At 42.4% G+C, this 26,862-nt stretch overlaps 1 protein-coding gene and 1 pseudogene across 2 annotated transcripts in view; one reads left to right on the top strand and one right to left on the bottom strand.

Moving 5' to 3' along the window:
* Nucleotides 1–26,862, bottom strand: part of ccdc88b (coiled-coil and HOOK domain protein 88B) — a 162,575-nt gene that overhangs the window by 46,190 nt on the left and 89,523 nt on the right. For both annotated transcript variants that reach the window (XM_088344141.1, XM_088344142.1), the window contains 3 exons: nucleotides 23,862–24,023; nucleotides 8,496–8,773; nucleotides 2,888–3,031 (listed from right to left, as the gene is read on the bottom strand). In XM_088344141.1, the coding sequence (XP_088200267.1) occupies nucleotides 2,888–3,031; nucleotides 8,496–8,773; nucleotides 23,862–24,023 (584 nt within the window). The remainder of the gene's footprint in view (nucleotides 1–2,887; nucleotides 3,032–8,495; nucleotides 8,774–23,861; nucleotides 24,024–26,862) is intronic.
* On the top strand, nucleotides 13,844–13,997 carry LOC148360078 (U2 spliceosomal RNA; annotated as a pseudogene).

The following is a 26,862-nucleotide window of genomic DNA, read 5'->3' as shown; positions in this document are numbered from 1 at the left end:
TAGCTCGTTCACTTTTCTACAGCTTCGCATAACGGCCTAGCTCTGGTTTTAATTGGGTTCCTGCGAAGCATGTTCTATCTGCTTGGCTACAATGTGAAATCTTGGATTATAGAGAGTCATCAACACAGCCCAGAAAAACCTAGGTTGCTCTCTGCCCAGTTTGGGGGACATTGCCGAGTAGGGTTACCGCAGCAAAGCCGAAAACATTATAAAGGACTCTATTCATCCAGGCCAGTCCACAAAAATTATCTAATTAAGTATTGTGAATGAATATGTTTTAAAATCTATTTTTTAAGTCAATTTTAACATATTCATCCCGGAGTGCCACGTCTAATCTCATTGTAAGCTAGTGGTAAAGCTAAAGATATCAACTTGGTCACTAGGGGCCAGTTCGTGTAATCTCTCTATCCAAAGCAAAGAGGACTTCCACCAATACCATTAGAAACTCAATACAGTACTTCCCTTCTTTGAGGTCTTTTTTACGTGTTTTTGTTGTGTCTTTTTCTGTTTTTTTTGTCAATATTTGTTAGCATTAAGCTAGTGGTCAGGCTAAAGATATCGACCTGGTCACTAGGGGCCAGTATAGGGTAATCTCTCGATCCAAAACAAAGAGGACTTTCCCCAATACTATAGGAAATGTAATACTTTCCTTCTTTTAGGTCTTGTTTGCGTTTTTTGTTGTGTATACTTCTGTTTTTGTCATTATTTGTTAGATTTAAGCTCGTGGTAAAGCTAAAGATATCGACTTGGTCACAAGGGGCCAGTATAGTGTCATCTCTCTATCCAAAGCAAAGAAGACTTTCACCAATACTATAAGAAACTCAATACTTTCCTTCTTTAAGGTCTTCTTCACGTGTTTTTGTTGTGTCTTCTTCTGTTTTTGTCAATATTTGTTAGCATTAAGCTAGTGGTAAAGCTGAAGATATCGACTTGGCCACTAGGGGCCAGTATAGTGTAATCTCTCTATTTAAAGCAAAGAGGACTTTCACCAATACTATAAGAAACTCAATACTTTCCTTCTTTTAGGTCTTCTTTTGTCATGTCCTGCATGGTTGTCATGGCGCCCAGCTGGCCCCGCCCTTTGACACAGGCTGACCTGCATTTCCTGATTACTTCTATTGGTACTTAAACATGCCTTTTGGAACTGCCCTTTGCCAGATCGTTGTTTACCCTTGTTGAAAACTTGTTGATACCTTTTTATTCTTTTTTTTGCTTGTTGGGCTTTGTTGCACTGCGGTGTAACATTCTGAGAGATTCCTGCAAGTTCTGTTTGATTCTGAGAAATGCCTGGATTGTAATTTTGCCTGCATTTGAGCCTGCTTTGTTTTGTTTTTGGTCCGTTTGTGTGTTGGACAACTTTTCTTTCTCAATTAAAGTGACAGATCGTCTACGCAATTGAGTTTGAACTTCCTGCTTCCCGACCCGTTTCAAGACAGATCCGTTCCGTTTCATGACATCTTTGCCTGTTTTTTTTTTGTGTCTTTTTCTGTTTTTGTCATTATTTGTTACCTTAAAGCTTGTGGTAAAGCTAAAGTTATGAGGGGTTTTCAATCTTTGTCTCATCAGACCAGAGAATTTTGTTTCTCATGGTTTGAGAGTCATTCAGGTGCTTTTTGGCAAATTCCAGACGGGCTTCCATGTTCCTTTTACTAAGGAGTGGCTTTCGTCTGGCCACTCTACCATACAGGCCTGATTGGTGGATTGCTGCAGAGATGGTTGTCCTTCTGGAAGGCTCTCCTCTCTCCACAGAGGAACGCTGGAGCTCTGACAGAGTGACCATCGGGTTCTTGGTCACCTCCCTGACTAAGGCCCTTCTTCCCCGATCGCTCAGTTTAGAACGCCGGTCAGCTCTAGGAAAAGTCCTGGTGGTTCCAAATGTCTTCCATTTACGAATAATGGAGGCCACTGTACTCATTGGGACCTTCAAAGCAGCAGAAGTTTTTCTGTATCCTTCCCCAGATTTGTGCCTCAAGACAATCCTGTCTCGCAGGTCTACAGACAGTTCTTTCGACTTCATGCTTGGTGTTTGTGCTCTGACATGCACACTCAACTGTGGGACCTTATATAGACAGATGTGTGCCTTTCCAAATTATGTCCAATCAACTGAATTTACTGCAGGTGGACTCCAATTAAGCTGTAGAAGGATCTCAAGGATGATCAGTGGAAAAAAGATGCACCCGAGCTCAATTTTGAGCTTCGTGGCAAAGGCTGTGAATACTTATGTAAATGTGATTTCTTAGTTTTCTATTTTTAATCAATTCAAAATAAGTAAAAAAAACTTTTTCACATTGTCATAATGGAGTTTTTTGTGTAGAATGTTGAGATAAGAGATTAAATTAATACAATTTGGAATGAGGCTGTAACATAACAAAATGTCAATGGCTTGGATAAGCTATTAAAGGAGTATTCTTATTGACCAAGTACAATGGTTTAGAATTACTACTTTAAAAAAATGATTGGTTAGGCAATCAAGAGTCCATTATTGATTTGGGAAAATGCTTGCTGATTAACAAGTCGAAGGGGCAAATTTGTAAGCGCGGACCAGCTATTAGCTAAATAGCACCGACAACTTGAGGACATCACCGTGACAGCCCGTCATTATTTAAAGCGTCATTAATCTGTGATTTCGATATGACGGCGACAAGCCATAATGGGACAATTGCTCTCCGGTTCAATCCTAAGTACAGAGTGAGCGTGCAAACTCATTTTTCAAACCCGTTATGCTTTTTCCTGTCCTGGCATCCTTTGTGTTTAGCGCCTACGTCGATGAGCAATAAGCTTTGAATTGCTTTGGCATCGAACCCGCTTCTCTTGTTTGCGATCCGTAGTAAAACGATAACGTGGTTTTTTTTTGGGTTTTGTTTTTTTACGCGAGAGCGTTTGTCACCTCTCGCTGTCGTCTTTCAGCCTCGCCAACTCTCGTTCTTGCTCCAGTCGGCTTTGGGCTTCCGCTTCCATTTCCTCTCTTTCGGATTGCAACTCTCGCTCTTTTTCCTCCAGCTGGCTTTTAGCGTCCAGAAGCTCTTTGTAGCTAGGGAACAAACAACATGGATTTTCAGTTTCGCAGAATAAAGAAATTAAATGTTAGGGAATGTCTCAGAATTTGTTTCCACATTTCCATACCTTGTGAAAGTGAAAGACTGAATTAAAGAAAGGAAAGGCACTGATCGACGGCCTCTGCTGTCGGCACAGTCCTTAAACACTAGCAGACGGTTTTTCAGATGTTTCTGTCCCCTGTTCTAGTAGAGAAAGAAGTTCTAAAGTCAATGCTTTATTTTTTGTTTTCTTTTTGGGCCGTCATTTCTGCTTGGTGTGAAATCTTAGCTATCAGAGAGTCATGAAGAAAGCCCAAAAAATCATTGGTTGGTCCCTACCCGGTCTGTAAGACATTGCAGCAGCGCTAACTACAATATTAAGGACTTCTCTTTTCATGGCCGCTCTTGAGAGTATTGCCTATCTTACTGTTCTTTTTTGTTCTGTTTCTTTCAAATCTTATTTTTATTTTCAGGTGGGGGTAATGTAATAGTAACGCTATCATCCTCAAAAACGGAAACAGGACCCACTTGCGTGACGTTTACCACAAGTTTTAGTGAAAGAGAGAGGAAGAGCAGCGCCCACGATATGGTGTTCGCTGGGCGCGGGAAGCAATTTGCTCTTGTACTCGGATTGTGATCCGAACACGGAAGTGGATCATCTGTAGCGAGCGATGGCAGTGTCAGGGGCAGAAAACTGGTCAAACTGGGAAAGCAAGACGAGATCAGGGTCGTAAACGAGTCGTAAGCCAGAACTTAAGACTCGTTTACGACCCTGAAAGGAGAGTAGACGTAGTCGGGAACAAAAAGGGGTCGTAAGCCGGGACGGGAGAGCAGACGTGGTCAGGAGACAAACGGGAGCAAAAGTGGGACAGGCGAGAGTCAGGGTCAAAAAAGGCTAGCCTAGTATACACGGAGATTGACTGACAACTGGGGATTGACAGGACAGGGTTCAAATAGTGACAGGGAGCCGATCAGAACCCGCGGCGGTTGGCGCCATATGAGCAGTCACATCAGTAATCATGACACACACACCTGTTCCACCCCTGACTAATCAAGACATTTAAGGACTGTGCTATCAGCAGAAGCTGTAGAGTCATTGTATTCTGTTATCATTTCCATTTTGTCATTAATTTCCAGGTTTTTGGCATTTGTTTTTCAATTACTAAATCAATGGTTTGTCTCGTTACTATACAACAGTACAACTAAATTGGAGGGCTTTCAGTGCAAGTAAAAAAAAATTAAAATGCTGTGCAAAATGTTTTTTTTAAAAACGTAAAACACTATTTAGTAATCATATATAATAGATTTATTAATATTCACAGTACCAGTTTTAGAGTACACAGTGCTCCTGGATGCTGTGGATAAGAGTTCAGGAAAGTAATAGCTCTTGGGAAGAAACACAGTAGCACAGCAGGCTTTCGATGGTTTTTGATGGTTTGTTAATTTGTTTTTTGATCACTTGTTTGTTTGCTTTGTTCATGATTTGGTTATTAAATACCATCTTTCTAGGAGCATCCCAGTCTCTGGACCTGCTTCCCAGCATTTGGGTCCACCTGGCTCTCGATGGATGAGTAATAATGGTGTCAGGACCAGAACGGAGCTAGGACCCACTCGTGTAACCTTTCTCACAGTTTTATTGGGAAGAAGGGAAAAGAGTGCACACACGATCCGGTGATCGCTGGTCGCGGGGAGCAGGTCTCTCTGAACGCGGAAGTGGCACTTTCGTGGCGAGCCTTGGTGGTGTCGGGAGCAGAAAAAAGGGGTCAGTAGATAGGAGATAGAAGAGCAAAAACGTGATCGGGATCGGAAACCAGTCGAAAGCCAAGAGAGGAGAGTAGACGTGGTCGAGATCAAAAACGGATTGTTATTCGGGACGGGAGAACAGACGTGGTCGAGATCAAAACAGATCGAAACGGGAGACAAACTCGAGCAAAAACAGGGCAGGCGAAGAAGGGCTTGCTGTGTAAAAACAGAGATTCGCAGACAGACCGACAAAAGGGGACTGACTGTTTAAATACTGACAGGGAGCCAATCTGTCAACAAGCGCAGCTGGCCCCACACGGGCAGGGCCAATTGGGCGCCATGGCAACCGTAACAGAAGCTGGCCCGGCCATACGGGCGGGGCCAATTGGGCGCCATGGCAACCGTGACAAATGGTTTCTGGTATTGATGGTTTGTTAATTGTTTTTTGTTCTTCACTTACAGCATCTTCCCAATTTCAAATCAATACCGGTTCACAGTAAAGCGCTGGATGCAATTGATTCGAGGTGACGCCGCGATATTGCCGCGTCACTCCGAAAGATAAGAGGAAAGTCATCAACTTCAAAACAAAACGCAATAAAAACGGAGCGAGAAATATTTTTTGACACGCAATAATATTAATGCCAATGCTTGTCTCTCAGCATTCGGGCCAATTTTCGGGGAATGCTCGGTTCTCGTGATGGACGGGAATACGTTTATTTACTCTTTGTATTCAGAAAACATCCATCGATCCATTCATTATCTGTACCGCTTTATCCTCAGTAGGGTCGCGGGGGTGCTGGAGCCCATCCCAGCCATCTTCGGGCTGTGGGCAGGGGACACCCTGAACTGGTTGCCAGCCAGTCGCAGGGCACCCAGGGACAGACAATTCGCTCGCTCATTCACACCTAGGGACATTCTGGACCGGCCAATTAACCTGAGATGCATGTTTTTGGAATGTGGGAGGAAACCGGAGTGCCCGGAGGAAACCCACGCAAGCACGGGGAGAACATGCAAACTCCACACAGGAATGTTGGTGGCTGGATTTGAACCCATGACCTCAGAACTGTGCTGCACACGCGCTAACCACCGCCCCGACGTTCTGCCCTATTCAGAAAACAGTTTAATCCAAATAATATTAGTAATACTTTCCAAATGTATATGTCATGATGACTGATTGATTTCACCTGTTCCCGTTCGTTTGGCGCCAGCCGCTACTGGCTTCCTGATTGGTTTCCCGTCCTACTTAAGCTCCGTCCTTTCACCCGCCTGTTGTCAGTCCGTCAGCGAACCTCTGTTTCAACAAGGCAAGCATTTTTGACTCTGACTTCCGTCAATCCTGCTTTTTCACCCGTTTTCCACCCGCCCGTTCCTGATTTCCCCGTTTGTCTCGGTTTTTGACCCCGACCACGTTCTGCTCTCCCGTCCTGGCTATCGACCTGATTTTCCGAAGATCCACTTCCGCATTCGAAACACGTTCCGATTCTGTGACCGGCTTGCTTCCCGCGTCCAGCGAGCAACGAATCGCGGGTGCTGCCTTTCCTCTACATCACAATAACCTTGTGATTGACGTTACGCACCTGGGTCCTAATTCCGTTTTACCATACGTTAAAAAACACGAAAAATCTGAATGCTTGTCTTCCAGCATTTACCCGATTAAATGTTGATGTGCAATAACAGTGTCATAAATGACCCTTTTAACGAGTTTTGACGCAAAAAAACAGTAGAATTATTATATTAGTATTAGAATAAGTGGCAATATTACTGCAATTAGTTGTAATATTAGTAAAAAAGTTGCTGTATTAGTATTTGTACTAGAAGTATTCTTATAGTTGGTAGTAGAAATCTATAGATAGGAGTACTAGTATTGGTATATTATTTTGTATTTTTAGTAGTAGTATTGTTCTATTATTTTTATTATTAGCAGTATTATTGTTATAGTAGCATTGTTGAAGTTGGTAGTAGTAAAAATGATTAGCAGTAGTAGTATTTATTAGTAGTAGTAATTTTTCATATTTGAAGTTGTAGTAATTGGCCCCGCCTGTCTGGCGCCAGCTGCAGCTCGTTGACTGATTGGCTTCCCTTCTATTTAAGCTCCCTTTGTCAGTCTGTCAACAAACCTCAGCACCCGCAAGACGTGTGTTTTGACTCCGTCCACTATCCTGTTTGTGTATCCTGTCCAGTTTCGATCCCGTCTATTTCGTCCTGTTTTGATATTGGTCTCCAGTCTCCAGTGTCTGGTATCGTTCCCGTCTATCTCGTTCTGTCTGATCTCTGTCTCCAGTCTCCTATATCTGTTATCAATCCTGTCAGTCCCGTTCTGTCCGGTATCGTCACCATCTGTCCGGTATCGGCTCGTGTAACTGGTATCGATCTCGTTGGTCTCTGGCTTCCTGTTGTTCCACGCCAGACTTCTGTCTTTCTTCTTCCGCCCACCGATAGCCGAATAACTGGCGTTTGTGTTAATGTGCATGACTGCCCCCATTCCCGTAAAATGAAGCTTATGTTACGCATCTGGGTTCTCCTCCTGTTCCAGTTCATGACAGTAGTGGTATTGTTATTTTATATTATTAGTAGCAATAATAGTAATTGTACTGTTATAGTATTAGTAGCAGTTGTATTAGCTTTAGTACTGTTGCGTTATTATTATTAGTAGTATAGTTATATTGTAGTTAGCAGTAGTAGTAAAATTAGTAATTGTAGATATTGTTTTATTATTATTAATAGTAGTAGTATTGTTTTATTTTTATCCATAGTACTAGTAGTAGTAGTAGTTGCAGTAATAGTAGTAATAGTATTGTTATATTATTAGTAGCGGTGGTAGTAGTCGTAGTCGTAGTAATAGTAGAAGTAGTAGTAGTAGCATTCTATATTAGCATTATTCATAATAGTAACAGTAGTCGTATTCTTATGAGTAGTAGTAGAAGTAATAGTATTGTCATTATTATTAATAGTAATAGTAGTAGTAGTTGTAGTAATAGAAGTAATAGTTTTGTTATACTATTATTAGCGGTGGTGGTAGTCGTAGTCGTAGTAATAGTAGTAGTAGTAGTAGAAGAAGTAGTAGTATTGTTCTATATTAGCATTATTCATAATAGTAACAGTAGTAGTATTCTTATGAAAAGTAGTAGAAGTAATAGTATCGTCATTATTATTAATAGTAGTAGTATTTGTAGTAGGAGTAGTCGTATAATAGTAGGAGTAGTAGTAGTCGTATTGTTGTATTATTAGAAATATATTAGTTGTAGTAGTGGTTGTATTAGTGGTTGTAGTATTTTCATCTTATTATTATAAACAGTTTGTTATACCATTATTATTAGTAGAAGTAGTATGAGTATTGTATTAAAATTACCTATAATTGTAGCATTGTTATGGTATTTTATTAGTCTTAGTAGTATTGTTATATTATCATCAGTACTAGTAATAGTACTAGCTAAAGGTCCCCGGTTTGAGACCGGGATGAAACATTGGATGGCCTGAAGAGGGATGGGTGCCCCCAGGCTGTACTTGCCCAAGACACACCACAGGAAATGGAACAGGAAGTGGTTAAGGGAACCTACCCTATTGTTATACTATTAATAGTAGTAATGGTATTAGTTGCAGAAGTAATATCGGTATTGTAAAATTCATATTATGATTATACATTATCATTTTGTGTTATTATTACATTATTATCGCTTAACACTCGAACTGTTAGTATCGGAAATTAGTTCGGTGTACCTGGCCTCCAGTTCCCGATGTTGCGCCTCCAAACAGCGATTAGCACTCCGTAGACTCGAGTGTTTTTCTAGAAGTTCTTCAAGCTCCGCCTCCTGACGCTGCTGCAGCGACGTCATTCGCTCGTGGTCCCGTCTGAGGACCTCCCCTCTCGCGGCTGACTCCTCCCTCTCCCGCGCCCACACTTTAGACTCCGCCTCCAGCGCCGCACACCTAGCCTCACTCTCGCTGTGGTGCGCCTGCAGAACTGCATGTTGGGAGTTTGCGCTTGCTTGTTCAACCTGTATGAATAAAAAAATCATTTCAGGCCGAACGAAAGAAAGAAAGAAAGAAAGAAAGAAAGAAAGAAAGAAAGAAAGAAAGAAAGAAAGAAAGAAAGAAAGAAAGAGAAAGAAGGAAAGAAAAAATGAATGAAAGAATGAATGAATGAATGAATGAACGAACGAAAGACAGACCCTTGAGTCAGACTCTGTGAAATGCCTAGTCTGTGAATTTGCCTGCGTTTGATCCTGTTTTATTTTTGGCCTGATTTGTTTGATTTTTACCACTCTTTTGTCTGGATTTCAATCCACCTCTCCGATCCTCGGATCCCCGGATCGAGTGTGCGCGCATTCGTCCTCTCCCTAATAAATTGTGAGTACGTTATGCTATTGGGTTCTCAATCCTGTTTCCTGCCCTGGTTCGTGACAATGAGAGCAGTGGCATGCAGAGAAAATCTTTTTAGGTTCAGATTGCCGAAGGACGACATTGCGGCCTGCCTTAAATGAAGTGCATGTTTTGGCGATGATCCATTATCCCCAGTCAACTGTTGCTCAGAGCGATGCAGCAAATTTGTGTCATACTTGGCAGCTCTTTTTCCCAATCTTTCCTTGTAAAATAAACAGCACTTGTGCGGCTGTGATACGTTATCCCCGGTCGACTAATATTGGGAACAGGTTTTCAGAGTGCAGATGAAAATTTAAAGGGGTTACTTTGTAGATTATTGGCATATCGCATTAAATTAGAAATTACAGTATTTGATTTATTGAATAAGTCAAGTCAAGTCAGGTCGCATTTATTTATATAGCCCTTAATCACAAAAATGTCTCAAAGGACTGCACAGGATTACAATTACAAAATTACACAAATACCTGATCTTTACCATTTCTTTAACTTCAGATTACCGTAAATTCCAGACTATAGAGCGAACCTGATTATAAGCCGCACCCACCACAGTTCAGGGGGAAACCAATTTTGTACACACACAAGCCGCACCTGTATATTAGCCGCGTGCGGCCACATTGAAAAAACGCAATACAAACACAAACTTAACCCATACCTGATACAGTCCAAAAAACACCGCCGTCAAAATGAACGGAAAATGATACCGATACTTAACATCTAATGCAGACCTGCAGAGTCCAAGTGCCCGGTGAAAGTAATCCAAGGAAAAAAGTGTATATTTCCAAAGGTAAGGGTGGGAAAAATATATATCCACTATTGTCGGCCGCATCCACAAACACGTCTCATCTTTACTCCACTTCCCGTCAGCCCGCGTTTGCCCCGCCCCTTTTTTCTCATTTGCTCGTACAAAACATATCAGAATAAGTTTCTAAAATAAATACATTACAAAAATATACAGTTGCAAATACATATTATACATGGTTACACATATTTACAAAGAAAGACGGTACACCGAGAGAGTTTTCAAAGCTTTGATAATAATATCATAACTTTTATCCCAAACCGTGCCTGTGAAGGGTAGCAAAACGCTACTAGCAACACACTCGCAACACAGTAAACAGCTGTTTTTTTTTTTGTTTTTTTGTTTTTTTTTCAAGATGGCGGCGCGACTATACGCAGCGGCTTCAATTGGCTCTCCAGTAAATCTTTTTACTTTAAGTGTTCTTTTATCTCTCATCCTTTCTTTGATAAATACCTGTTCGGCAACTATCACCTTAAGTCGCCAGGAACTTATTAACCTGGGTCAAAGATTAGATTTCGACTCATTTCACGATTACAACACCAACAACAACATCCCAAAGGACATACGAAGACCACCGGGATCTCCCTGGGTTACCTGCCCGCCCAACAAGCGACGGAGACGGCGGAGGGAACGTAAACAAAAACGAGGCTCTCGGGGAGGCCTAGCGAAGAAGCTAAAAAGACGACCACACCGACAAGCGCTTCCGAGTATCTTCCTGACCAACGCCAGATCCATCGTGCACAAAATCAGTGAGCTTGAGCTGTGGATAGCTACCAACAACTTCGTACGGAATAGCAACATTTTTGTGATCACGGAGTCATGGCTTGACCCGTGGATCCCCGACGCTGCAGTTCAGCTAGCAGGACGCACGCTACACCGATACGACCGCAACGAAGACTCCGGCAAAAAAAGAGGTGGGGGACTATGCATTTACGTACATAATGCGTGGTGCAATAACAGCAGAATTATTGATGCACACTGCTCGCCCGATCTAGAGTTTCTGGCGGTATCGTGTAGACCATTCTATATACCGCGAGAGCTAACTGTGCTCATTGTGATAGCTGTTTACATTCCGGATGCTAACGCTAGCACAGCGCTAAACTTTCTACTCGCTGCCATAAACATTCAACAGCTTGCACACCCCGACGGAGCTTTCATTATCGCTGGCGACTTTAATAAGGCATGTTTAAGGACTGTTCTTCCAAAATTCTATCAACATGTGAACTGTGCAACAAGGGGTGAAAAAACTCTGGACCGCGTTTACAGCAACCTTAAAAACGCATACAAAGCTTCCCCCCTCCCCCACCTAGTAAATTCGGATCATCTATGCCTATCCCTTACCCCCTCATACACCCCCATCCGAAGGAAAACAAAACCTGTAACGAGGACAATACAAACGTGGCCTGAGGGAGCCCTCTCCAAGCTGCAGGACTGTTTTGATCAAACTTGCTGGGAGGTATTTGAACACCATGGCCTCCAGAAATTCACTGACACTGTTTTATCTTACATCCGTTACTGCACGGATGAAGTCACAGTATATAAAAAAATCAAAAACTACCCAAACCAAAAACCCTGGATGTCCAGCGAGGTGCGCACCCTCCTCAAACACCGCAACACCGCCTTCAGGTCTGGAGACAAGGCTCTTTACGGGGTGGCCAGGGCTGACCTGAAGAGAGGCATCAAGGAAGCAAAAGCAGCCTACACAAGGAGGATCGAGCACCTCTTCGCTGGAAATGACCCGAGGAGGATGTGGCAGGGCCTCCAACACATCACCAACTTCAGAGGCCACAACCTGGCAACTGTTGAGGCTGAGGCTTCACTAGCTGAGGACCTTAATCAGTTCTTCGCTCGCTTTGAAGCTGGTAGGCCACAAACAGCCACATCACACCCACCAACAACCAGCAGCAACTCCCTCACATTTCAGGAGCACGAAGTTAGGCGTGCGCTGAATACCATAAACCCCAGGAAGGCAACTGGCCCGGATGGAGTACCAGGGAGGGTACTCAGGGACTGTTCCAATCCGCTGGCTGGGGTCTTCACCACCATCTTCAACCGGTCCCTGTCACAGGCGACCGTCCCACCTTGCCTCAAAACCTCCACCATCATTCCCATCCCCAAAAAGTCAGCAGTGGAAAGCCTCAACGACTACAGGCCTGTAGCTCTTACGCCTGTGGTCATGAAGTGCTTCGAGAGGTTAGTGTCCCGGCACATCAAAAACTCCCTGCCACTCACACTGGACCCCCACCAGTTTGCCTACAGGGCAAACCGTTCCACTGACGACGCCATAAACACAGCACTTCACACCGTGCTGAAACACCTGGATCACCGGGGGAGCTACGCCAGAATGCTCTTCCTGGACTTCAGCTCAGCCTTCAACACCATTATCCCGGAGATCCTGGTGGAGAAACTTGCACACCTAGGACTCTCTCCCTCCATCTGCCACTGGATAATGGACTTCCTCTCCAACCGCCCACAGTCGGTGAAACTCGGTACCCACGTCTCTCCCACCCTAACACTGAACACTGGCTCCCCCCAAGGTTGTGCACTGAGCCCCCTTCTTTTCACCCTCTACAGCTCCGACTGCTCACCGACCCACCCCACAAACACTATCATTAAGTTCGCTGACGATACCACCTTGATCGGCCTCATCTCTGAAGGGGATGAGGCGGCATACAGGGATGAGGTTGAGTCACTTTCAACGTGGTGTTCGGAAAACCACCTCATATTGAACACCACAAAAACAAAAGAACTGATTCTGGATTTCAGAAGGAATGGCAGGAATCCAGCGCCACTCATCATAAAGGGAGACTGTGTAGAGAGAGTCCACTCGTTCAAATTCCTGGGCGTGCACATCTCCGACGACCTCTCCTGGTCTGCAAACACCAGAGCGGTGGTAGGGAAGGCCCAGCAGCGACTGCACTTCCTGAGATTGCTCAGGAAAAATAACCTAAAACAGCAGCTGCAGGTGTCCTCCTACAAAGCCACAGTGGAGAGCATCCTAACATACTGCATCACGGTGTGGTATGCTGGGTGCACAGCAGCAGACAGGAAAAAGCTCCAGAGGATCATCAAAACAGCCCAGAGAATCGTCGGCTGCTCTCTGCCCAGTCTGGAGAACATTGCCTGCTCTCGCTACCTTAGCAGAGCAGGAAACATCATCAAGGACTTTTCTCACCCCGGCCACCATCTCTTCGACCTGCTGCCTTCCGGCAAGCGCTACAGGTCACACAAAGCAAAAACGAACAGACTCAGAGACAGTTTCTTCCCCACAGCCATTACCACCCTAAACAGACACCGCACAAAAAACTGAAAACTGTTGCAAAAAACTTCCTCACACGTATGTAAATGGTATTCACGTACATGCTGTCTGCACTATGCTTGTTCACTGCTCAAACAGACACCGCACAAAAAAAAAAAAAAAACTGAAAACTCATGCCAACACTACCTCATACGAATATAATGTTACTCATGTCTTGTTCTTGCACATGCCGACTGCACTACGTTTAATGCTCAAATTGCACAATGTCTGACCATTTCCTGTTTCTGCACTAAGATGTCTATGTTTGCACCAATGCATATGCTGACTATTTTTGCACTATGATGACTTTGCACCAAATGCAATATTGCACAACCGTTACGATACCAACGTTATCACGACAACCCTGTATGTAACATCCCACATGCCGACATTTCTTGTGTAAATACCATGTAAATTATAACTATAGCCTTATCCCCCTTGTCTTATAACATTATCTTCTCTGTTCCTTTATCTTCTTGCTCATACCTCACTATGAATGTGTAAAACTGGAGTGTCATGCCCAATTTCGTTGTCACAATATGTTAGCCCATTTGTAGCAATGACAATAAAGGTATATTCTATTCTATTCTATCTATTAAAAAAACATGCCGTACTTGTAGTGAGCACGGTATTCTGCGACATGAAGTTGATTTTTGCAATCCGGAGATGGAATAAGAGCTTGCTCTGTCCACTCCACACACCGGCCTGGTATTGCAGTACCTCCGGGCACGGTGCATTCGCAATGATCGCAGCAGGGCTTTAAGGCTAGAACCATAGCTTGGCCTTTTGGCTGAGAGTAAGAGTCCCGGCTCCTAGGCTTTGTGGCGTATTATGAACTGACCGATAACAGATAATTGATAATGAATAAAAAAAAATAGGACAATAACCCTTAAAAAATAACCACCCCCCCCCCCCCCCCCCCTCATCTTCCTCCTTATAGCTGACGTCATCAAAGTCATCTTCCTTTAGTCTGGGAAAGTGACTTTGTCATATAGACGCCGTCCCACGCTCCCTTATTCAAAAACACGCTAGCATCACGCTCGAAAAGTAAAGTTTACGCGCGATAGCTCTGTTTCCTTCTATATCGGACTGCCCGATTGCGTTTCGCTTGAATGTTGCGTCATGTGCCTTTCTTTTTGCAATTTGCATGATGAAGATATGTCTATGCTAATTTGATTTGTGCACAAGCTAAAAAGTTGCAGTCTAAATCTTACCTCTTGTACTGTTGGAAAATTTACATAAATTGGCTGCATCACTGAAAAAGCCACAGGGTTGAAAGTTTGGGAAAAAAGTAGCGGCTTATAGTCCAGAATTTACGGTATTAGGTAGCCTCAAGGAATCAGCCTATATGGGTATTGTCTACCATTTTGAGAACTGATACCATGAAAGAGTCACAATACCAAGACCAGGTATCAGTACTTGTCACAGCAGAGTGATATTTCCTCGTGTTTTTGTCTGGTGTTGATTGTGACGCGATAGTAACAGTATAAATGGTTCTAACATGTCCTTCAATTCGTATCCGTCAATGGAGACTATACCGGAGAATACCAGGCTGCAAAAGAGTATCGCTGACCCTGAATTTCGAGAGTCCTACAAATCTAATTACAAGTGCTGTCACAACGAGAAATTTCAAGAAAAATACTTATGTGAAGAGACACTGAGAGGGATTGTTTGTACACTAAGACTGAAGTACTACTTGCTGCGGGACCATTAGAGCCATCTGCGCCAGTTTGGGGCTAGTGATGGGGACTACAGTAGCGGGTGTTTTTTATGGAGGACAAAAAAAATGACAACATTAGGGATGGTAAATAGACAAAGAGAGAGAGAAAGGAAGAGAGAGAGGGAGAAACATCCTCAGTAGGGTTGCGGGGGTGCTGGAGCCCATCCCAGCAATCATTGGGCAGTGGGAAGGGGACACCCTGAACAGGTTGCCAGCCAATCCCAGGGCACACAGGGACAGACAACTCGCTCGCCCATTCACACCTAGGGACAATCTGGACCGGCCAATCCACCTGAAATGCATGTCTTTGGAATGTGGGAGGAAACCAGAATGCCCAGAGGAAACCTACGCAAGCACGGGGAGAACATACAAACTCCGCACAGGAGGTTCCCAAGACCTTAGAACTGTGTCGCACACGTGCTAACCACTGCGCCACCGTGCTGCTCCATATATATATATATATATATATATATATATATATATATATATATATATATATATATATATATATATATATATATATATATAGATAGATAGAGAGAGAGAGAGAGAGAGAGAGAGAGAGAGAGAGAGAGAGAGAGAGAGACAAACAGATCGGCTTTTTACTGATTATGTACATTTTTCATAATTTATTTGTTTGTTGAGTTCATATTTTTTTTTTCATCGAAGTCATTATTTTTGTAACTTATTCATTTTGTACTATAAATTTTATTTTGACATAAGTAAAAAACATGGGAAAAAAATTCCAAAACAATGATGTTTTTGGTTACCATGCTTTTACACAGGAATTGTATAAAAATGACAAGTAATGGTTCAGCCCTTTATTTCTATTTCTATTTAAATATAATGTATTCCTATTGTGTTACTCTTATTTTATTATCACTGCTGTCGAGCTGCTTTCAGCACTTAAGTGTCACGGTTGCCATGGGCCCAATTGGCCGCCCGTGTGGCGCCCGTGTGGCGCCCGTGTGGCGCCAGCTGCGGCTTGTTGACGGATTGGCTTCCCTTCTATTTAAGCTCAGTGCTCTCACTCTCCCTTTGTCAGTTCGTCAACAAACCTCTGTTTTCACTTGGTCCTGTTCCCTGTTGGTATATCCTGTCCGGTATTGTTCCCGTTTATTTTGTCCTGTTTAATTTCGGTTTCCAGTTTTGTTTTCGTCTATGTTTGTCCTGTTTATTATTTTCTCCAGTTTTTGTTCCCGTCTAGTTTGTCCTGTTTATTTTTAATATCCTGTTCCTTTATCTATCCTGTCTGTCCCGTCCTGTCCGGTATCTACCCCATCTGTCCGATATCAACTCGGGCAGTAATCACCCTCGGTCTCTGGTTTCCTGTCTTTCTACGCCAGACCGCTGTCTAACGTGCATGACTCCCCATTTCCCGTAAAATAAAAGGCTTGTGTGAGAACATCACGCGTTTGGGTCCTGATCCAGTTCTGGTTCCTGACACCTTCAGCACTTAAGCAGTGTGGTGTTTTATCTTATTTGGGATTATTTTACAATTCAGGATGGGAATTTTTGACAACCGTTTCGTGTTTCGATAACAATAAATTCTATTCTTTAAATAAATAAAAACGCATACATCCATTTTTCCTCCCGCAGCCGAAAAGCAATCATCATAGGTGTTTGTAAATCTTGGCCCCATTTTTACCTCCGAAAAGCAATCATGTTAGGAGCAGTGAAGACTGATTTTGTTTTTCCCCTAAGAGCCAACGTGAACGATTCAAGAAGTACTCGAAAAGAAGTCAGAGTGAGATCTCGTGTCGTTGCCAGAAGGTGTTTGCGCACGGATCTCCGTGTCGCCTTCCTGTTTGTTGCATGTTCAACAAATGCGTCACTGTCAAAGTTCTCCTGTAGGGGACTAATAAAGGGCCCTTTGTGTTTTATTAAAGCGCATCGTGCCTTAGTTCTGTGGCGCCGTAGGGCCAAACCACCCGAGGGATTTCCCACACTCTCACACTCAATCTCGATCTCTTCACATCCATAACCGTGTTTGCGGAGGCTGTTAACTTGTTTTTCTTCCCTACGATCTCAGCTATTGTCCTTAAGGCAGCAATCGAAAATGCTACATCACCTAGTGCTAGTGTTAACGGTAATCGTGTTAATTTAATGGTGTCAATGAAAGAATTGTGTTGTGGACAATCAGTCCAGCCAATTGTTTATTTCAGGGGTCAGCATCCCTTTTTGGTGTGGAGTGCCACTTTCAAATGTCCTTGTAGATCGGTGTAAATTTCACAACATTTTTTAATATCCAAGAGAGCTGTAATTTTACACCAGTTTAAATATACAACATGTATAGACATTTTAATCGTATAACTCAGTGTTTTTCAACCCTTTTTGAACCAAGGTACGCTTTTATTTATAAAAAAGTTCCGTGGCACACCGTCCCTCGAAAATGTATGAAAATGAAGTTATGTCAAATATTTCACTGTACTACATCATACGCAGATAGTTAGTACATTAAAAGTCAAGTCAAGTCATTATTTGTATAGCCCTTAATTACAAAGAGTCTCAAAGGGCTGCACAGGTTATTGTACAGACTATTATTTCAGACTATTATTACACCATCCCCTGATCTGGAACCAACATGAGGGCAAGGAAAAACTCAAAAACCTCAACATGAGGAAAATGAAGAAACCTTGAGAGGGGACCGCACATGTGGTATGCCCCTTTCAGGATTACCAGAATGCAAAGGATGTTACAAATAATACAGAGATATTGTCCACAAAAAGTATAGGTTATTCATATAACTATAGAGTAGAAGTGTGTTTTAAGCTTAGATTTAAACATTTTCACTGACTTTGCAGATAGGATCTCAGGGGGAAGAGCATTCTAAAGAATGATGTGTTTTATATTTTTATTTTTTACAGTGCAATCTTAAACCTCTTTGTTAAACTAATTGAGTTATTAAATGTACTGTGCTACCTCAAGAGCAGATATTAAGTACATAAAAAGTATATAAAAATCGACTGCCACCTACTGATATGGATGACTATTAGAGTTCCTTGTCTGAAGATTGCAAAAATACTGAATAATGGCCTGATTTTTAGGAATCATAATAAAATTGGGCAAATTCCAGCGGCACAATAGAAAAAGTCTCATGGCACACTAGTGTGCCCCGGCACACTGGTTGAAAAACACTGGTATAACTGACCAATTTATCATCCGCTATTCTTGTTCATCCATCAACTAAAAAATGAATGTGAATAACAAGTGGAAAGGCCTGTAGTCATCCATGGACTCCAACTTTTTGTCACAAAAATTAACCAGGATCAACCATTCTTCATTAACAATGAACTACAATCAAAAAACAAGTGCTATGGACAGCTAGCATACCATTCATCAATGAAATCTTGTTGCAGAAAATATCAAAACTTGAAAAAACAGCAGCAAAGCAGAAGGCACGTGCGCACACACGCACACAAACACACGGATACACGCACACACATAGTCATATTTTGTCCCGTAATGACGTTAAACACTTGATGAGTGAGGTACAACGCTCTCCAGGCATAATGCACAAAACAGCACGGTCATTTTTTGCACCAAGCCTCATTCGTCTGTATACGCTGGCTGGAAAGAACGAGATGTTTTTGCTCGAGGAGCCGTCATGATTTGTTCATTTATCACGCGCCGGTGTTTCGTTGGCTGCGTTAAAACACGGAGCTCTCCTCTGCGAGGCGCCACGCTCAAACATACACTTACACACGAGGTAGAGGAGGAAAGGCGCTAACGTAAAGCTAAATGTCTCAATTTCAGGTAAATGCGTTTTTAAAAAAAAAAAATCATTATTATTTTGCCGTACGCTCGCGTGCCACTGCGGGCACGCGTGTCATAGGTTGCCGACCCCGTGTTCATTTTCTATATTGGTATAGTTATTAGCAATGAGGAGTCTACAGAAGGGATCTCAAACTCAGTTTGGCTCTGGGACCTGATCCAGACTTTCTTTTCGGAGGTGGGCCGGACCAGTAAAAAAAATGGCTGTCAACAAATAATTAGCTTTGATTTTCAGTATCATGCTTAATCAATCAGCCTTAGAGGTAAGATAGGGCCTAAAAAAATGCAGCCTGACCCGACCCGAGTCGCGGGTATAAAAACCGAACCCGCCCAAACCGGACGGATTAACTTGATTTGATAACCGAGCTGGGAATAATCCCGAAGCTTAAATTTGTCCCAAAACACTAAGATTTCCTCTGGCCGTGCGTACTTCAGCCAGCGCTAAACTGTGCGTTTTGGCTGAACTACACAGCTTGGGGTTCACTTGGGACCGAGTCCCTCAAATCAAGTGTGCACTGTCGAAATGCGCATCTCGGCACCGTGCGGCGAACGAAAGAGAAACTGAACAAAACGGCACAGAAAAGAAAATCAAATTATTACAAACTGCAAATAGTGAAAGATTTGGCCAACAATCAGAAAGACAGTTTGTAAAGCTTGTAAGCTATTGGCAAGAAGGAGAAATTACGTCTGACGTGAGGGAGGTGGAAGGAGGAAGCCGCAGGTCTTTTACACCAAAGAGGGACATTAATTTAGGTTTAGTGATTTTGAGTTAAACTGAAAAACTTAGTTGACTTAGTAACCATTTTCTTTATCTGAATAATTACGTGAGTAAAAGTAAGTGCATACTGTTTAGTTCCTCCATGAAGGGAAAAAAAAAATTCAGGCCAGGTCGGGTTCGGGGCCAAGATCTTACCTCTAATTAGCCTACATTAGAAACTTACCCTACATATTATAATGACGGATGACAAGGAATCTGTTCTAAAAAAAAATTATTCTCAAAAAATGGCAAAAAAAGATTTTCACGTTTGACATTGAATGTGTTAACTGTTTTTTTTTTAACATTTGAGGAATTGCAGTTTTACACCTGAACCAACTTACCACACTATACAAACTTCTCCAACCCTTTAGCGTCCAGAGAGAGTTGTTTGTTTGCATTTATTTCAACAAATCATAACTTTTGATACAAATGACCTTCAGACTTGCTACTTTTTTTTATATAAATTGAAATTCATGGCGGGTCGACTCCAGCCCGTGTGCCGTATGTTTCACGTGCTTGGTCATCAGGGAATGGGGAAAAAATAGAGAAAAAAAAAATAGAATCAGCTTCGAAGACTGTGCCTTTTAACACGGTGCACCCTGTGGTCGTGAATATACAATACTTTTTCACATAGGGCCTCATAACATTTCAAAAGTGAATTTTGTATTTCCTTGAGTTGTTTCTGTCTCATCTCATCTCATTAGCCGTACCGCTTATCCTCATTAGGGTCACGGGGGGGCTGGAGCCCATCCCAGCCATCTCCGGGCAGTGGGCAGGGGACACCCTGAACTGGTTGCCAGCAAATCGCAGGGCACACAGGGACAGACAACTCATTCTCTCATTCACACCTAGGGACAATTTGGACCCGCCAATTCACCTGAAATGCATGTTTTTGGAACGTGGGAGGAAACCGGAGTGCCCGGAGGAAACCCACGCAAGCACGGGGAGAACATACAAACTCCGCACAGGAAGTCTGGAGCTGTATTTGAACCCACGACAGGTGGTTCCCATGACATGAACTGTGCCGCACAAGCGCTAACCACTGCCCCGCCGTGCTGCCCGAGTTGTTTCTGTGTGGTATTAAAATTGGTTTGATGATCTGAAACCTTTGTGAGTGATAAATATGCAAAAACCACAGAAATCAGGAACGGGCCAAATACTCACGGCACTGTATACACAGTAAGTGTGAAAAAAAACGGTTATTCTTATCTACGTTAGCTCTTACTGTAGTTTAAATCCAATGCGCCTGTCACGACCAGAACGGAAGTAGGACCCAGATGCGTAACGTTAATCACAAGTTTATTGAGATAAAGAGAAAAGGCTGCACTCGCGATCCGGTGCTCTCTGAAACAGGAAGCAAGCCACTCACAGAATCGGAACATCCTTCCAATGCAGAAGTGGATCTTACGGAGTGGGAGATCAAAGTTTAGTAGACGGAAAAAACGGGTCGTTAGCTGGGACGTGAGAGCAGAACGTGGTCGGGGTAAAAAAAAAAACGAGTCGTTAGCCGGGACGGTAGATCAAAATGTGGTCGGGGTCAAAAAACGGGTCGTAGCCGGAGACAAACAGGGAAAGCAGAAACGGACGGGTGGAAGGACAAAGCTTAAGTAGGACGGGAAACCAATCAGGTAACCAGCAGCAGCTGGTGCCAAACGAGCGGGCACAGGTGAAATTAATCAATCATCATGACAGCGCCTTATAGTCCAGTGCGCCTCATATATGACAAGATATGACAAAAGGCTATATTTTGGGGGTGCGCCTGATAGTCAGAGGCGTGTAGAGTAGCCAAAGATTTTACTTAAGTAAAAGTATTGTTACTTCAGAACAATATTACTCAAGTAGAAGTAAAAATAGTCATCCAAATACTTACTTGAGTAAAAGTAAAAAGTTACTTGGGAAAAAAAGTACTGAGTAATTGAAACATTGTCGTATTTTTGGATTTTTTTTAAACAACCAATGAGATCATTAAATTATCAAAGTCCATCCAATCAACAAAAATACATTTCATTCAAAAGTAGATTAAAATAATCCACGGAAATTCAAGTAATCAAAAATAAAATGAAAATAGTTTAACGTATAAAGTATAGCTCCGGGCAGCACGGCGGGGCAGTGGTTAGCGCTTGTGCGGCACAGTTCATGTCTCGGGAACCTGTCGTGGGTTCAAATCCAGCTACAGACTTCCTGTGCGGAGTTTGTATGTTCTCCCCGTGCTTGCGTAGGTTTCCTCCGGGCACTCCGGTTTCCTCCCACGTTCCAAAAACATGCATTTCAGGTGAATTGGCCGGTCTAAATTGTCCCTAGGTGTGAATGAGCGAATGAGCTGTCTGTCCCTGTGTGCCTTGCGACTGGCTGGCAACCAGTTCAGGGTGTCCCCTGCCCACTGCCCGGAGATGGCTGGGATGGGCTCCAGCCCCCCCACGACCCTAATGAGGATAAGCGGTACGGCTAATGAGATGAGATGAGATGAGTATAGCTCCAAGTGGCACATTTAAAGCCCCAATACCTTTCAAGCAGAACAACAAGCTAGCCCATGAACTTAAACAAAGGAGATATTGCATATTGTACCTGGTGTTTGGCACCCTTTTTAAGGGGGACAAGCTTTTGATAAGAGGCCAGGGTGATCCTCCTTTCCTGTGTAGTCAGTATTGCTAAGCGACATTTTAGATCTGTTTCCTCCGCAAACAATCCCCCCATTCCCCCACTAGAGCTGAATAGGGTCAGGCGACGAGGCTGCTACGTTAAACTGGGCAGAGCCTGAAGGAGTTCTGCATCAGAATAAATACGCCTTAGCGGAGACAGACAGACGCGTACTTAAGTGGAGGGGATTTATTAAGTGACAAAGTGATGACCTTAAAGTTGCCTAATGCGTACCTGTCAACCTGTACGTTTTTGCCGTACAAAGTAAGTTTATTATGCATTTTAAGACGTGTACGACGTACAAGAAAATCTGTACAGAAAAACGCAAATTTGTCAATTATGGGTACCATCCGGTATACACCGACTATCACCAAACGGCAAATCAATCAAGTCAAACGAGTCCGCCGCGGTAGCCTCTATCTCGGTATTGTTTTTTTTCGTTGCAAACGAAGTGAGCGGTTTGATGCTACAGTGCGCATGCGTCTGCCGCCTCGGATTTCATGTGGTAGTTATGTAGTAAAAGAAAGTCCGTCTCTTTTTAGAGAAGCGGCTTTTCCGGCTCGACTCATTAAAGTGAGCCGGCTCTCAAACGGCTCACTTGCTTTGATGCATTATATTACGAATGATGATGTTGTATAAAGAAGTTAAGAAAAAAAGGAAGTATAAAAGGAGAAAATGAAAAAAGACAGGTTCGTGGTTATCCCTTTAATCAGTATATTACCAACAATAATTTAATGTAGAAAATTAATTCATAATTTGAATAAGAAAATGTATTATTCTACTTAATCTGTTAATAAACAACGGGGTAAACTGCTGGAAGTGTGTTTCCCTATGGGGATGAATAAAGTATCTATCTATCTATCTATCTATCTATCTATCTATCTATCTGTCTGTCTGTCTGTCTGTCTGTCTGTCTGTCTGTCTGTCTGTCTGTCTGTCTGTCTGTCTGTCTATCTATCTATCTTCTCTCTCTCTCTCTCTCTCTCTCTCTCTCTCTCTCTCTCTCTCTCTCTCTCTCTCTCTCTCTCTCTCTCTCTCTCTCTCTCTCCTCTCTCTCTCTCTCTCTCTCCCTATCCATCTATCAATGTTTTAGATCTATCTCTCTCTCTCTCTCTCTCTCTCTCTCTCTCTCTCTCTCTCTCTCTCCCTCTCTCTCTCTCTATCTATCTCTATCTAATTATATTTTCATGTAGTTTTTTCCTTCTACGGTGAACCTCCCAGCTACATAATTTAAAAAAAAATTATAATAAAGCTCATTCATGTTGAGCAACTCAGTATCTCGCAACAAAATGTTAATTAACAATATATATGATATAAAAAAACACATGTACAATATAACATGTTTAACTACATAAATAAACACGTTTGAAAAAAAATATATGGTGTAAGATTTTTTTGTATTTTGTAAGAAAAAATACGACAGTTTGTAAGGGCATGGAGCCCTGGAGTGCGACAGGTATGCTAATGTAGCAAAGTCAAAGTACCATTTTTTAAATATACTCCTAGAACTACTAAATTTCCCAAAACCTACACAAGTAAATGTAACGGAGTAAATTGACATTGTTAATACCCACCACTGCCTATAGTGCAGTAAACCGAATACATTTTTATACAACTCTTTCTATTTTCAGTAGTGTTGAAATCCAAGGTTCGAAAGTCCCTAGCTGATATGTGACGATACCACCATTTTCTCTCTGTTGTTTCGTGTGTTGTGTCACCTGTAGCTGAGTGTTGAGCGCCTGCAGTCGAGTACACGAGTCCTGCAGGCTGATTGAATGTCTTCGTAGCGCTTCCAGCTGCTCCCTCAGGTGCCGGCACGTCTCCCGAGACTCCGACAGACGCGACAACAAAGACTCCTGTCCTGCCAGTGCCACGGCTCTCTGAGGCAGACGGGATCAGAGTCAGCAAAACAAAGGCGAGCGTACCAGGTAAACGTTTCATCCTCCTACGGCAAAGTAGCCGCCGTCTTGTTTTCCGGGCCCGCTTCTGGTTGCGCGCCCACGCCGAGATATTATTCCGCTACATGTGTCGATGACCCGGCTTCAAAACCGAGATCAAGGTCTGTTTGGTGTAATTGCCGCGGAATCGCAAATAGGGATCTTCACAGTTGCAAAATCCTCCAATTATTGTGTGAGTGGCAGGTGGCAAATTGGGTTTGGTACATTTCGATGAATAAAACATAGCTGTAAACATATTCCAAATTCGGTCAAAATATTCAAATACACTGGCCCTTTTATATGGGAGGGTAATTTGTTCATGGCTTGAGCTGGTATGTAGAATTTCTCGTGTCTCGAATGAATCTTCCACGTTAGAAATAACTGAAAAACAATTCATCCATTCCCAGCCTCCTGTTGGGTAGGGTTACTTTAACTTGATTACTTTCAATTCCTTTTGGATTACTCCAATACCAAATATGCTAATAAAAGACAAAAGACACTAAATATGAATAAAATGACTCAATTTTGTGCAGGCTTTGGGAGTGACGGAATACATGGAACGGCAAAAATGATGTCGGCAAGCTGTTTGGATTTATTTTCATATTGTTTCTGTCGCATTTTATGTTAGTTTTGCCGGAGATCAAAGAGATCAAAGCCAAGAGAGAAAGCTTACCACGTGTTGTGAGTCATCATTTTATTCACATTTAGTTTATTTTGTCTTTTATTAACATATTTGGTATTGGAGTAATCCAAAAGTACCGTATTTTCCGCACTATAAGGCGCACCTAAAAGCCTTTATTTTTTTCAAAAGCTGACCATGCGCCTTATAATACAGTGCACCTTATATATGGATCAATATTAAGTCGCAAAGTCTTGCAACTAATGCAGCAGCCGCCGACTAGATTTCCCCCCGAACGCAAAGTAGTCCGTGGTGTATGCTGGGATTTATTTACCGGCGTTTCATTGGCTAACCAATGTGTCAATCATCATTTGAATCGATCACTATTGGCTAAAGTTATTCGGAGGTCAAGGGGCGGATCCTTTTTATCATTTACAGGATGGCATTGGCTTAAATGGCGAAACAAAGCCTGCAATTGGCCAAAAAAGATGAATTTGTATAGCACGTGGCTGACGGCATAGAGAAAGCATTTTTTTCTATTCTGTATTTGTAAATGTTTTATTCTCCTGGATTTACTACCCTCACGGATATAAGAGGCACATTATTATGAACACAACGACTTCGGTGAGCTACTCCGGGTTTTACATTGTCCCTGTATCTTGTTTCAGACTGAACTCTATGTTTCTGTGATAAGCGGTGCAGATAATGGATGGAATGGAGTGTCTATTTTTAAATTAAACTCAATTCCAAGTGTTTATTGTCATATGCACAGTAAAGTTGCGAGCGAAAAAGAAAGTAGAAACTAAGGAATGGTTGGCATTTCTTGAATCCCAAGACTTTAACCTTCCGAATGATATTTGGAACGATGCATTTGAATGACATGGTACGGACACCGCATCCGCATGTGTCTAATACACGTATTTGCTTCTTTGCAAGCTTTCGAAATGTTAAGGGGGTAATAAGTTTGACTGAACTATGACTGTTTTGTCGACGTTCCCATTGTAGCGCCTTATAATCCGGTGCGTCTTATGTATGTCAAATATAGGACCAAAAACTATTTTTTTGGGGTGCGCCCTATAACCCGGTGCGCCTTATAGTGCGCAAAATACGGTAATTGAAAGTAATCAAGTTAAAGTAACCCTACCCAACCCTGGGAATTAATATCAAAATGTACTGTTTACCAAATTGTTCGAATTACTTATCTGACTCCATTAACCAAACACAACCTACATTCACCCAACAAGTTATGCGCGCTCGTTTCTTGACGTAAAAGATGAACAGGTAAGCCGACATTTATACACTGGGGCAGATTTAATTTCATTGACAATTTAACTAAGTGTACTACATCGAAAAAAGTAATCCAACCATTTTTTCAACCGCATCAAGCTTCCTTATTCCACTTTCATTTAAAAAGAAATGGCTCGCCTCTTCTTTACACTTTACACCAACCATATTGAATGGATCCACGAGAAACAATAAAAACGTTCTTAGCGCGCTGGAGATACAATATACAGTAGTATGTTTACACTCGAACTAGGAGGAGGAATCTAATTTCTTTTCTTCGGGGTGGATGCTGGGTGAACTATCTGTCCTGTAGTCGGAAAAAGGTGCACACAATACAAAATGTAACTTACAGCAATGTCCGGGAATCTTTCGACATCCCGAAAAAACGTTCGTATCTACCCTTTGCGTAAGTCGAATCGTCGTAAGTAGGGGAGTTTCTGTATTACAACTTTTTGGGTTTGTTTTGTACAACAGGACCCAAAGTAAGTGTGTCCAAACTACTTGTGGTAAAAACCTAAACGGAAATGCTTAGTTTCGGCGTGTTAAGAATTCAAATATTAAAATTTATCGTTTACCAAATTGTTCAAATTAGTTATCTGACTCCATTAACCAAACACAACCTACATTCTCCTAACAATCGGACTCGTTTCTTGATAGGAAAAGATGGACAAGAATACCTGACATTTTCATACCAGGGCAAATTTGATTTCTTAAACAATTTAATTAAGTGAACTCCATCCAATATATGGCCGAATTAGACGAATTAGCGTCGCTCGAGTCTCCGTCAAGCCTCCTCTCTCGATCTTCCGCCTTTCTTCCTCTGCCCACGTTTTTTCCGCAAGCTGGCTGCCGGCTCCTCCCATGGGCGTGCCAATGAAA

This window comes from Urocampus carinirostris, chromosome 9 (genome assembly GCF_059441175.1).
Source record: "Urocampus carinirostris isolate Australia breed hairy pipefish chromosome 9, RoL_Ucar_1.0, whole genome shotgun sequence".
Taxonomy (NCBI): Eukaryota; Metazoa; Chordata; class Actinopteri; order Syngnathiformes; family Syngnathidae; genus Urocampus; species Urocampus carinirostris.
Note: the sequence above shows the minus strand (reverse complement) of the source record. Positions and strands in the feature narration are given on the sequence as shown.